The sequence below is a fragment of the Formica exsecta genome, unplaced genomic scaffold (assembly GCF_003651465.1).
Source record: "Formica exsecta isolate Colony F162 unplaced genomic scaffold, ASM365146v1 scaffold475, whole genome shotgun sequence".
Lineage (NCBI taxonomy): Eukaryota > Metazoa > Arthropoda > Insecta > Hymenoptera > Formicidae > Formica > Formica exsecta.
In genome coordinates, this window is record NW_021851988.1 from 520231 (window position 1) to 533384 (window position 13154).

Genomic DNA, 13154 nt, shown 5'->3' on the forward strand with positions numbered 1-13154 from the left:
TATATATATAAAATTCCAATCTCTTCTTTATTTCTTGCATGTAAGAGGCACAATTGAAACGATACTATAATAAAGTTCGCGAAGTATGTACAAAATAATAATGTGTACTGATGGTTTTTCTTATGTTATAGTCAGAAAATAACTTAGACGGATATACAGTGATCGTGCGCCTTTGCGTTAATTAGTTTCAAGATCGTTGCCATTCTTCCTCCCGATCCTACATCGAACGTTCGTGGGAAAGCCGTTCCTGGAGGTCTGTTATACAGTAATTGCATACTCTGTTCCCATTTCAAAGGTGATACAATTTGTTTCAGCAAATATTTTTTAATTATCTTTGGATTCCTATAAGGATATGCTTTGTAATTCGAATAAACTTGACACCTAGGATTATCAAATTCTATTGTGTAGAGCATCTTGCCAAAGGACTTGAGCGCAGGTTCCATCAGTTTTGTGTGAAATGCTCCCGATACAGGCAGCCTGGTTAACTTACTAAGTTTATACTTCTCTGCATTCTTTTCTATATATTCCAAGGCCTCAATATTTCCAGCCAATATCTTTGATTGTGTATATAGATATATTGCCACCCTGTAAAATACAATATCAATACAATATCTGAATACAATAATGTTACATTTATCAATTGTTTATAAATTACTATAAATTTTAATTCAATTACTATAAATTAAGATTTGTAATAATTCAAGTGTCTATAACAGATTCCCCTAATATAATAGAAATATAATTTAGAAATGTATGTAATAATTCTTACTGGCAAACTGGTTCCTCTACACCATTATCTAGCGCCCACTTTTGAGCATTTTTGCATGCCTCTGATAATTTACTATCCGGGTTACAATAGACCGACAGCATTCCCTGAGGCGATTTCTCAGAGGCATATTGCATAGCGTTGCCCCTGACAGAGACCAGTCTGACGCCATCCTCGAAGCTTAAAGCGCCTGAGAAAATCAGAGCAGTCAGTTCCCCTAAGCTGTAACCTGCAGTCGCTACACAAGTCTCAAACACCCTAGGTCTCTCCTCACGGAGCTGCTCCAATGCAGCCAAAGAAGTTAGTACTGTGGCTGGCTGATTGAAACGTGTCTGATTCAGCTTCTCCTGGGGACCCTTCAGACATAACTTCAGTAGATCAAAGTCTAGAATCTCGTTGGCCATTTGGAACAACTCTCTCGCTTGTGGAAAGCGCAAGTACTTCTGTACTGTGCCGACTTTGATGGTGCCCTGTCCTGGAAAAAGCACAATGGAGGTATCCAAGGGATCGATCTTTGGTTTCACGACTGTCTCCTCGACGGATGTTGGAGCATCAGCGGGATAAGGACTCGTCGCCCAACTCGTATCTTTAGCATCACTGTAAGTGGCAGCCTCTTTCAAAAGATGAGCAACATTCTCCTCACCCGTGGGAATCTCGATGTCGCTCGTGGAAGATTTATTTTGCGATTCGTCTGTATTAGACGGGCTGTCATCTTCTTTCGCAGGAACGGAATCAGAAAATTTATTAACCCGGCTTAAGGACAACAAACGAGACAGGCCGTACGTTGTTTTACCGAACAGAGCTCGTTGAAGCATCGTTACTGACGAAAACATGCTGACATGCTGATTTCGAATATGTATTTCGAACTATGCTTCATGTGTCACGTGCAAATTATTAGTTTACATTAATGTTTGTGGTGTAATATTTCGAGGTTAAAATTGCAACCACGCGTGCTACCAGAGAGAAGCCTGAAAGCGGCCATGATTAAATCCCCCCGTACAACAACCCCATCCACTTTTAAGAGTTGAAACTATATAGCCACATTTACTTTTCGGCACTACCGGTAAAATCATCGTTTGGATATATATTGGTATATTATATTCATTAATTGCGTATCATCTGCTTTAAGCAAGCACGTGCGCTAGACTATATGACGTCCGTGCGCGTTCGATGAAGGACATATCTGCTTTAAGCAAGTACGCGGCTACGCGATCTCCGCGCGCGCGCGCTCAATGAAGGGCATATCTGCTTTAACAAAGTACACTGCTTCACGACTGCACGTGCGTTCGATCAATCCAGACACATCTGCTTTAAGAAGACATGCGATTCTCCTCGACGCTGCGTGTCCCTTTTCTCGCACTCATCTCTTTCTGATGCTATCCATACCTTTTCACCCATTCTGCGAAGTTTCTTTTTCTCAAATGATGTTGAGGAATTAAGATCCTGAATGATTATTCTTATTGATTTATCAGGATTATGCAAATTTGTCTCGGAAAATAAAAATTTGAAAGGAAAAATGATGATAATAAATTATATATGTAATTTTCATCTTACAGGTATAAAACTAAAATAAATTGTATTATTCTTCAAAAATTTAATTTTAAAGCTATATTTAATTTTTTTCAAGTGAAATGAGTAATTGATTAAATCGACTAAATCTAAATGTTTATTAAGTCTAATAATTAAATGATAACCTGTGTGTAACATTAAAAAATTACTATCAGTAATAAATTTGATATCAGTCATTTTTATTTTTTATATGCAGATACTAAGTACATTTTATAGCAGTCGACTAATATAATGTCAAATTGATAGCACATTTTAACTGTTACAAGCCAATTATGTATTTAATCCTGTTTACACATAAATAGTAAGTAAACCAGGGTACGATGTCAATGATATTGTTGCGAAATCATTTCATGCACACAAATCTTTAAAGTTAGGCCACAGTAATTGATCTATAAATAGTAATAATTATTCGCATGTGTCAAACAATAAAGTCTCTTATATATACAAATATCGCGTGCATAAAAATTTTATATTATTACAGAATATTAAAGTGAATGAAAGCGAGAATAAGAATTTTTAAATTATGAAAGATATTAATAAAATTATATATGTATATGTAATTTATTTTGACATTTATTTTATTTCAATGCTAACTTGCAATATTTATTTTTTTAGGTAATTTTATATATATTTTCCATATGTTTTCGCTACATAAAAAATTCTATAGAGTGAAAAAAAGTTATTTGAAATATAACATGTTAAGAAATAATCACACTATTAATATGCAATACTTAAACATCGGAAATTTAAATTGATTTATCGAAGAAAATTATAACTATATCATTCTTTGATTTTAACATCTACATCGGTTTTTCTAGCCAAGATTAACTATTGACTTTTCAATGTCAACGCGTCCATGAAGTTACGCAAGGACGAAGCGCAGGCTAATCGCGGGCTAATTGTCGACACAAATGTGCGTATGTACACGTGGAGAAGAGAAGCCATCGCACGCCAATGATTGTCGCGGATCGCGTGCCAAATTACCCCCTCCTCTAACGAAATAGGGATACGCATTTTCGAAGGTACGAAAGGGGGCGCAAAAGATTTCGAGGTGCTAAAATAAAAGCGAAACAACGTTAGGTCCGCGAGAGCAGCGAGCCCGTGGCGCGCATAAGGGTGGCTTTTTTGCAGTACGTGCGAGTGCATCGAGAAGCAAGTATCGCAAGAACCCAATATCCCTCGGAAAATCCTCGGCTATACCGCGAAAAAAAAAACACAAAGTGAATGATAGTTTTCATACAGTGAGATTGCCTTTCGTCGTTATTTTTACGGAACTTTCTGTGCGATCACTTTTAAATCGCTCACTTGAAGATTTTTATGTCTTTTTTTTCTTTTAAAGAATTATGATTTTGATTCATGTAGGAAATATTATAAAATGTTTCAACGACAAATAGATATTTATATTTTATATAGAATTCATATTTTGCAAATTATCATTATTTTATCTGATTTGTTTATGATAAGAGATAATTAGAATTGAAAGAGAGAGAAAGAGAGAGAGTAACGTTATGCATATTACTTTGGTATTACTCAAGACGTTTGAGTGCAATTCGGAGATCGGTACGACATTTAGTTTCGCCATAAATAACAATTGATACTTTAGCCAAACGGTTTGTTGTATCTTACGATGACCTGTTTCTTCACACACACACATATATATATATATATACACAATCGGTTAAATATATCCTATTGAAAAATGAATTAATCGAATCATTTGATCAAATTTTTATACTCTCAAATAAATAGAAAGGCAATAAATAGAAAATAGAAAGCTTTCTAAATATTTAAAAAATCTGATATTAAAATTTAAAAAGTATAAAGAACCAGATAGAGATTACCAAAGAAGTTATTTTTAATTATTTATTAAGTCAATTAAAAGTAGTAATAATTTAAAAATAATTGATTAATTTTATTTATTTAACAAATTTACTCCTTTACCCTCTCGTTTACTAATATTTGCAGAGGCTCAATATTGAAGTGAATTTGTGTCAAAACTATCATGTGGGACGATGAACCTGCGGCATGGGATACCGAAGAAACCGCGCCCGAAGCAGCTGCCGAAGGTGCAGCAGAAGGTGCACCGGCTGAAGGAGCCGCTCCTGAGAAGCCGGTTCTAAAATTGGAAAAGATCGAACCACCCCATTACAATCATCATTGGGTTCGACCATTGTTCCTTAACTACGCCTATCTTTATGATTATAGGTGAGTCGATCGTTCATTAATTAATATCAAAACAAAGATTAATAAATTAACTCAGAATATTAAAGCACAGGTTGAATCAAATTAAAAACAATGTGATTTTTGCAAAGAAATTTCTTTTTACTTCATAAAATTGAATAGTTTAAGTAAAACTTTGCTTTAAAAAATAGATTTATAATTTTAAATATTATAAGAAATATTTATATACATATATAATTGCCTTTTTTATTATTATATATAACAAGGATTAAACTTGTAAAATTTTAAAATCGCGATGACGATCGATTAATTATTTCTCAATACTCGAACTCTCTCTCTTGGAACGATCTTCTTTATTTAATAGGAAGAATTATTACGACGATGTGATCGATTATCTCAATCAGAGGCAGAAGGGCATATTTCGTGAGCCACCTAGGGCCCAGGAATGGGCAGAAAGAACCATGAGAATTTACGATCAGAAAAATAAGGATAAGAGCTTCAAACGTTCGGCTGATATGAAGTACATCACAAATATGGAACTCACGTCCAGACATTACAGTTACCATACTCGCGCTTATTACAGCCTTAAATATCAAAAGATCTTATAAGGAAATTCATTTCCTGCTCTATTCAAAGCGAAAGAAGTAATCGTCAAAAGGCCATTTAAATTTCACATATTCACACATATGTATCTATCAAGGGAAGCATCTATTTATCATTATTTTTGTTTTAATATATGTCTTATAATCGAATTGGATACATACATTAATATAATTGCTTTTATTATATCGTATTTTTGCGATTCCACAATTTTTATTAGATGCTTTCTGTAAAATAATATTGACAGTAATGTGTTGTAATTTAAATAGAATATATAACTGAGACCATTAAAGATTGACATTATATAAAATATACCATTGTAAACATTTCAAACGTCAAAAAAATTGCTTTTTCGGATCTTTATCGCGTTATTGTATCTTTCTTTTTAGCTGATACTTGATATAATTAATTTTATTTTTTCCAGCAGAAACTTCTAGATAAAATAACATAGGATTTTTATTTTTCGCTTAGAATTAGAATAGAATCCCCAAATATTCTTTCTCATAGTTTTATATTTAGTAAATATATTTAATATTTATTAAATATAATATTTATTAAATATATTTGTAATTATATTTATCAAGGATTATAACCAAAAATAACAAGTTACTTTTACAGAATATTGTGTTTTGACAATATGACAAATTTTCCGTTGCAACAAAAAAAAATATACATTATCTTTTCTGTCAGATCTTAAAACTTTTTTTCAGGATATCTATAATATATTTATATTAATATATTTCAGGATATCTAATATATATGTTGAAAAAGATTCTTTAAATCCCACAAAAAAACTTTTCTCTAAAATTTTTTTTGGTAAATTTTAGACATATAATACTCAATAAAGAGCACGCTCGGCTCTTAAAACGAAACACTTTTCTTCCTCTTTAACATTTTCCGTTTCATCGGTTGCATCGCGAGAGCTTCCAGCGGATTACCAATTTCGCTGGTATCAATCAGCGAGTTGATTCTGCGCTGTCTGCCTGTTTGGTCAGCTTCTGGCTCCTCAACCGGCGCTTTCGACCACTTCATCAGGAAGGTCTTGGGCTTCTTCGGCTGTTCCGGCACCAGCTCCATATTTGCGATTTTGCGCGTTCTGTCAAGTTTTTGAGTCAGCGATATCTCCTGTTCGTCATTATCTTGATTGTTGAACTTCGTCGCGTGTCGCTGGAACATTACATCGGCTGCCTCCAGCGTGCTCTTGGCCTTTTCGATCTCAGCGTTTAGATCGATCACGTCAAAGATGCGATCCTGCAAGAAAGTAAGTCCTCCAGATATGGTAAAAATGTTCATAATGTAAAGTAATTAATACTTCATTGGCTGATCTATAATTATATAGATATACATACAATTATACGCTGCAACTACTTTTTTAATCCAATTTTTAATTGCAAATTATTGATATATTATTTTGTTTAAATCAACCTGCATATCCCGTTTCTTGCGTCTCAATTCCGCCATATCTTCCTCAAATGCGGCAGCTGCGCGTTCCTTAAAACGTCGGTGACTTATCACGAAATCGTTTTCGTAAGGATCTTCTTGAATGGGTCGACCACGTCCGTCGACCAAAAAGTCCAGTTCGTCGTAAAAATCGTCACGATTTCCCGATAGATTACGGGAACCTAAAATGTTAGTGGACTTGTGTTAAGATATTAATATTAAACCTCTGTTTTTTGTTGCAAATCTTCAATTTAAAAATAAATAATAAATATACGTTTTACTTATAATAATTATCATCATTTATATGTGTAAAATTACCAGTTGTGTTATATACATAAACACACAGTTATACATTGTATATCACGATATATGAAAATTTTAGTAAAGTTAGATGAATTTATATTAATTTATAGCTATATAATTTTCAAGAATTATATTGATCAATTTTTCTTGTTTCATAAAATAAATTCTTACCTGTAGTTTCTATGCAGCTAGTGAAAGGTCTGCATGCGGAAAAGAAAGGAAAACAACAAGATACACAATGTATAAAGGAGACATGGAAAAATTTGTAGTACACACACGTGTCACTCATTGTCAGTTATATATACCAGTGCTTCTCGAAAAAGATTTTCAAACAAGATTTATTCATAAATAAGAAAGATGAAGTTTACATATATGTATATGTTGAATTTCTGGCAAAAGTTTTATAGATTATGTCGCGCTTCTCTTGAGAACTGTGTTTTTAAAAATTTGCGTTACAAAGTGTGTGCTCCCCAAATAATAACGGAAAATAATTCTCTGAAAACGACAATGTTTTTTGAGAGCAATTATGACAGTACGATTATTGTATTTATATAAGTATACTTAATATATGAGAATATTTTTTTGCAGATTTTCTAAAATGTATTTCTCTTTCATTAGGAACAATCAACACTTAAGCTCTCTCGAATCACAGATCGAGGAGCAGAAAAGCAAAAAATTATCACGATGCGAGGGATATCGATCGAAAATATATACATATTAAATTTTGAGAAATATAGTTGACGCAACATTAATTAAACTCGTTCGTCGAAATTTATATAAAAATCACGATTTAAAATAAAAATAGAACTAGTAAATCTCAATTATAATCAAAAAAATAGTTTAATTGAATAAAAAATGATAGATTAAATATATTTTCGAAAGATATGCCTCGCATATTAACGTATTAATACAGTTATAATTATAGAGCTACGTGAAACGAACGTACGTATATCATGGAAATATAAGCGCCAAGATACATTATTATCAATTAAATACCATTAATATAGCTAACGTACGTTTCTTTCACGAACAAATTAACGACATTATAAGTGCATAATTGCCAAGAACGCAAACATCGGTCGTTATTTAATGGCAAATATATTGGAAAAATTCTATATTCGTATATTAAAGTACAATAATGTGTGTGTTTTATAACAAATCAAGTTACAATCGTAATATTGCATTGCAACTGAAATAGCCAAAAAATTGAATTAAATTAAAAATATTATATGCAATATATGTATATGTAGATATTATAATAATCAAATAATTTAAAAATTCTATTTGATACATATGTTTTAATTATTTAAAAAACAATTTAACAAATAATAAAATTGTATTCTTGCATATTTTAGATTAAAATAAGAACATATAATAAGTCGAAAAAATTGCTTTTGTTTCAGCTGCATTTTCCAAAAAATTAACAATCTCTCTGCATGGTAACCGTGACAAACTTTATATTAAGATCGGATTTTTTTCTCTTTCACGGATCACAAAACGGAAGTCTTCAGGGTACAATATATCTGTACAACTGTAAAACACCGTCGTGAAAACTAAAATAGATCGCAAAATTCTCCTCGTCTAGAAACTGACGTGCTTCTCCGACTTTTCGGCACTGCGTACCGACACCTTCTTACTGAGGCTCGACATCGACTGTTGAACGACATTGGAATCGGGCACTGTTTCGTTGACCAACGCCCTGAGAGCCGCCGTTCTGCGTTCTCTCTTGGCTTGCCTCTCGGCAATCTCATCCATCTCTGACTGAAGATCGTGGAGGCGCGCCTTCGTCTGCTTGGCTCGGCTGGCGGCTGCGCTGGCCGGTATTAGATCGTCATCCTCGTTGACCAGCTTGGTCCACCTGGCGAACGTAGATTTACCCTCGTCGGCGCGATCGATCTCGTCGAAAAGCTTCGAGCGCTTCTTAAAACTGCTTTCGGCATCCTCGATCGCCGATTTAATGCCCTTCCTGGCAGTTATGGCGTTCTCCAGAAGATCGCTGGCGCTTCTTCTTGCCTGACTCGCGCTGGTCGCGGCCTCGAGCTCGTCTTCGACGTTCATCGCCGCCACTCGAGCTCGAAAACGGCGGGTCGTTGCCATCACGTCGTCCACGAACTCGTCACCCATCCTGTGTCGCGCTGATATGCGCTGTCCACGGCTGTCATAGACGGTGTCCTCGTCATCGGGGGCTAGCAGGGGGTCAGTCAAGGGCGGTAGTTGGGAGGCTCGGTTACGGGGGTCAAGGTCGAGGTCAGGGTCGCGCCCGAGGGAACCGGTGCGGGGACCGGAGAGGCCGTGCGTGCCTGCAAAAACCGATATCAGAAAAGAGCGTTGACTTGTGCGAGTGGAGATGGGCGATAATGAGCGATGATGGACGATGAGCGATGATGGGCATGTCGCCGAGAAGCAATATCAAACGATCGAAATAGCGTCAACGATTTCAGATGGAAAATGGTGAAAATCGATGAGAGATAATGATGGATAGAGGAAGAAAAGATGGAGAATCTCGCAAGGTCGCGATTCAATCATGTCAGCTATAAATTGCGCAATCTAAAAATATATTAATAAATATGTCTCTATGTATCATCAAGATATGTCATAAAATTTAAGTATTTTATTTTAACTGTACTCTTAGGATATAATGAATTATAACCAGTGATGGTACTGAGGGAAGGTGCAGGTAAAACAATATTTCATTTGAAATGTCTTTATTTCGAATATAATGTTTCACATTTTTTATATGCGATAAGTAAATATCGAGATATAAATAGTGTGACTTAATCCAATTTTCTTTTTCTGCAAAATTAAAGATTTTATTTCCAGCACTGGTTATAATTTAACTTAGAACTCTAATAAAAATATAACTTGACGTTAGATTCAACAGCAACGAAAATGCATTAATCGTAATAAAAATTTGCAATGACATAAAAATTAAAAGAATTAACAAGTTACAATGTTTTAAATTATATAAAATATGTAAAAAATAGATATTATAAGAAAGAGGAAACTTACATATGTTACCATATACTACGTGTAATAAAAAAATTATGCATTAGAAAATAATTTTACCTATTTAATTTTGCAAAGTACGCAAATATTATGCAAAATTGAAATTACATTGCTATTATCTGTGAAATTATTGGTTCGTAAAATTTTATAAGAAACCAGCACCGTCTTTGTATCAATTACATTGCAATACATCTCTGCTTACGATTCGTCTTTGGCCAAGTAAATTTTATACCGCGGGTTGCATGTATTTTTAGCGTCGTTTGATCAAAAATAAATTCGGATGCGCATCGCATTAACGATCTGGCACATCTACAAAATCCCATTAATGTGTGCCTGACTATGTTAATAAACTAAGTTGTACCTAACGTCAAGCACAACACTCATCCTCATCCTCCGCGTTACACCATCTGTGACTATTAGGAACATACAGGGTGTCCCAAATAAGTAAAGTTATGGCAGGTAACATTACATTCGCGTTTTCTCTTGCCAAAAAAATTAAAGATATCGTTTAACTATTTAAATTTTGTAAGATTATCAAATACTTAGATCTTTTATCTTGCTATTTTTAGATGTTGCAATTTTTTAGACATATAGAAGAATCTCTTCTGATACGTATTCTTAATTTTTAAACAATCCTTAACAATGCAAAATAAAAAAAAAATACAAATTAATCACGAATTAATTTTCACTAAAGGGAAAGACAAATTTTTCTGATGACAAAATGCTGGTATACTCTTTCTTATTTTTTTTCCTGGGACATCCTGTAGGATCGAGATCCAAGAAGTCTGCTATTTCTCGCAACCGATAATTTATTGATGCTGATTTTTGCCCGGCTACGTAGAGACATAAATTTATTCGTCGGTAATTGGACGATAACTGCCAATTTTATTGCAGATGTATTACTCTAAAGAGGACATGTGAAATATCTTTCATAAATCACCTCACTGTGTCTGTGTCGATGTGAGACATGAGTATATGTAATTATGTGCATGCGTTAAATGTCCGGAAATTAACGGCGAAGATCAAGTTTCACGATTTCAGAATCTGAATCGCGACTCGATTCTCGAGAAGCTGATCTCGTAAACGATCATCGCAGCAAGCGCAACGTATGTACAATAATCACACTAAAACTTTTCGCGCAAAGACACGTGTACTTAGGAAACAAAACGTTTATTCAAACAAAATGATACATCAAGATCAAAAGACTAACTATAGACGGCAGGCAAAACAATAAAGATCGATGCACGCAAAAGGATGACATCAAAATCTAATCAAACCGTTAGAATGTGAAGATTTCGTTCGCTGATTACCAGGAGACAGTAAGTTTTAGTCTTAATAATACTCAAGAAGAGACTGCGTCTAAGAAATATCTAATTATTTACATATCTCTCGCTACAATTCTTCATTATAATCTATTTTAATTTATCTATAATTTTCTTCTAATAGATTGGTTATTAATGCAGAGATAATGCTTGATCCATTTTGAATACAGTATGTAATTTATTTTTAATGTGTTGTGCTGTGAATATATATAATAAATATATGTTACACAAATTTATAGAAAATCCTGCTAGGATTAAATGACGATAAATACTTTGCTCTATCTTTGGACCTATCTGGGAATATTAGATAAAATAATTTTTTGTTTCTGTGTTTGATATCTCTTTTTATTAATATAAATCTCATTTAACGGTGACAAATCCTGGGCAACGATTCTCCATTCACATCCTAATTTCGAGCTCTGCATCACGATTCCTCTGATCAGAAAATTGATCGAGGATGATCGAGGCGATGTCAAGGCGAGTAATCACAATTGACAATACCTCGCCGCAAAGTAGATCGATCATGCGAGTCGTGGAAGTCGGAACGAGAGATGACAGGACGGGGGGAGGGGGATAAGAGTTTTTCTCTCAAGTATTTCATTTGCATAGCGAATATCTATTTAGCGCGAGCCTCATCGACAATCTCTCGAGGAGGATCTGGCAAGTCTTTTTTGCAACACTCCTTTAAAACCACTTCGGAAAACGACTGAACAGGTTACCGATGTCGCTACGGCGCGCCGCGATCTCGTCGGCTAGAGAGTTTCTCGGCTCCGGGAACAACGGCCGCGAGCTATACTTCCGGTCTAGGTGGTCGACCATGGGCTTGTAATAGGACTCGCCCTTGTCGTAGTTGCTGCCGTAGATGAACGTGCGCGGCCTGCTAAGGATTGGCCTCGACATCTCGATTAGGCTGTCTTTCTGTTATCTGCAAATTAGATACACGCTGCACTGTGATCTTTCGTATATGAAATTATGAGGGAAAGGGGATAAGATATAGGAGAAAAGGAGGAAGTATATACAATGTTTCTTCGAAACAATTCGAATTCCGGTTAATAGAACTCTTTAAATCTAAATTATATTTTATAGCAAACACGAGAAAGATTAAATGAAATAATTGCATATGATAATCGCCGACGATAAAAAATTACACACGTTAAATTTTATTATTTTTAATTACTATATAATGAAATTATATTATTGGTTTAGAAATTATATTAAGAATGTAAAGTGCAGATTGCTTTCATAAGAAAAATAATATGTATATGTGTGTCTTTGGTTTTTGTCCAACAAAATAGTATTCAATACTTTATAAAAATATATAAATTAATATTTTCTTTATATACTTTATCGTATTTTTATCAAATATTCTTTTTATAAAATATTTTTTGTAATTATCTTTTCTATTAAACCAATTATTTATAAAATACTCTAATTAATTATTATGTATCAAATGATTAATACATATTACACACGCAGACATTATATTTAGCCATATAAACTTTATATATACAATGGTACATGTAGTCTGTTGATTTAATATCGACTAGGCATTGATATTTCGTGACAATATCATTATTAATATAAGAGTTCTAATTCTAACATATGAACGAATGTTTCAGTTATTGCACACCCACGTAGAAGTAAATAACGTGGAAGTAAATTTGAAAATCAAACTCCGCTAGAGTAAGACACGTGACGACTCGAGAACCTCTCTTGCCTCTCGTCGTTCTCCACGTGGCTTCCAAGAGACGCGGGCTATACCGCGTGTAACAAAAGTTCGGTGAATTCTCTCTTGATGATTTAACTCGTCATCGTGGGCAAACTGGAGCGAGCGACTGTACCGTCGATCGAAAATAGCCCGTATCTAATTTGGTGCCCGTGAACTGAACTGGCACGGCGCACACGAGGCCCGGGCTGACACAGCCTCCCTGAATACAAGGCGTGAATCCCTGAGCGCCCACTCTTTC

The 13154-nt window shown here is 34.5% G+C and overlaps 4 protein-coding genes across 7 annotated transcripts in view; 1 reads left to right on the forward strand and 3 right to left on the reverse strand.

Annotated features, from left to right (window-relative positions):
• Positions 1-2: 2 nt before the first annotated feature.
• LOC115241321 (probable malonyl-CoA-acyl carrier protein transacylase, mitochondrial) lies at positions 3-1949 on the reverse strand. The gene is made up of 2 exons (XM_029817017.1): positions 770-1949; positions 3-585 (listed from the first exon to the last, which is right to left on the reverse strand). Exons 1-2 carry the CDS (start codon positions 1597-1599, stop codon positions 144-146), a joined length of 1272 nt encoding a protein of 423 aa, XP_029672877.1. The 5' UTR covers positions 1600-1949; the 3' UTR covers positions 3-143.
• A 1285-nt stretch (positions 1950-3234) lies between these two features.
• Positions 3235-5341, forward strand: LOC115241297 (flightin). 3 transcript variants are annotated; one of them, XM_029816994.1, is made up of 3 exons: positions 3235-3576; positions 4301-4540; positions 4881-5341. In XM_029816994.1, exons 2-3 carry the CDS (start codon positions 4338-4340, stop codon positions 5122-5124), a joined length of 447 nt encoding a protein of 148 aa, XP_029672854.1. In that variant the 5' UTR covers positions 3235-3576; positions 4301-4337; the 3' UTR covers positions 5125-5341. The 3 variants fall into 3 exon arrangements, with proteins under 3 accessions (XP_029672854.1, XP_029672855.1, XP_029672853.1); XM_029816995.1 differs by having other exon boundaries at positions 3235-3555; XM_029816993.1 differs by having other exon boundaries at positions 3339-3487; positions 4881-5338.
• A 188-nt stretch (positions 5342-5529) lies between these two features.
• Positions 5530-7169, reverse strand: LOC115241296. Its single transcript, XM_029816992.1, has 3 exons — positions 7031-7169; positions 6542-6738; positions 5530-6367 (listed from the first exon to the last, which is right to left on the reverse strand). Exons 1-3 carry the CDS (start codon positions 7146-7148, stop codon positions 5978-5980), a joined length of 705 nt encoding a protein of 234 aa, XP_029672852.1. The 5' UTR covers positions 7149-7169; the 3' UTR covers positions 5530-5977.
• A 14-nt stretch (positions 7170-7183) lies between these two features.
• LOC115241295 overlaps positions 7184-13154 on the reverse strand; it is a 9831-nt gene continuing 3860 nt past the window's right edge. For both annotated transcript variants that reach the window (XM_029816990.1, XM_029816991.1), the window contains exons 2-3: positions 11907-12112; positions 7184-9159 (exon numbers count right to left, since the gene is read on the reverse strand). In XM_029816990.1, coding sequence (XP_029672850.1) covers positions 8441-9159; positions 11907-12087 — 900 coding nt within the window. In that variant the 5' untranslated portion in view covers positions 12088-12112 and the 3' untranslated portion in view covers positions 7184-8440. The remainder of the gene's footprint in view (positions 9160-11906; positions 12113-13154) is intronic.

Bases quoted from the DNA above. Each gene is read 5' to 3' on its own strand.
- LOC115241296 (XM_029816992.1), bottom strand. From the start codon at position 7,148: ATGAGTGACACGTGTGTGTACTACAAATTTTTCCATGTCTCCTTTATA. The intron at 6,739-7,030 runs GTAAGAATTTAT...CTAACATTTTAG, and splicing joins TAGCTGCATAGAAACTACAG to GTTCCCGTAATCTATCGGGA. The intron at 6,368-6,541 runs GTTGATTTAAAC...ACTTTCTTGCAG, and splicing joins GCAAGAAACGGGATATGCAG to GATCGCATCTTTGACGTGAT.
- LOC115241321 (XM_029817017.1), bottom strand. From the start codon at position 1,599: ATGTTTTCGTCAGTAACGATGCTTCAACGAGCTCTGTTCGGTAAAACA. The intron at 586-769 runs GTAAGAATTATT...TGTATTTTACAG, and splicing joins GTAGAGGAACCAGTTTGCCA to GGTGGCAATATATCTATATA.
- LOC115241297 (XM_029816994.1), top strand. From the start codon at position 4,338: ATGTGGGACGATGAACCTGCGGCATGGGATACCGAAGAAACCGCGCCC. The intron at 4,541-4,880 runs GTGAGTCGATCG...TTTATTTAATAG, and splicing joins GCCTATCTTTATGATTATAG to GAAGAATTATTACGACGATG.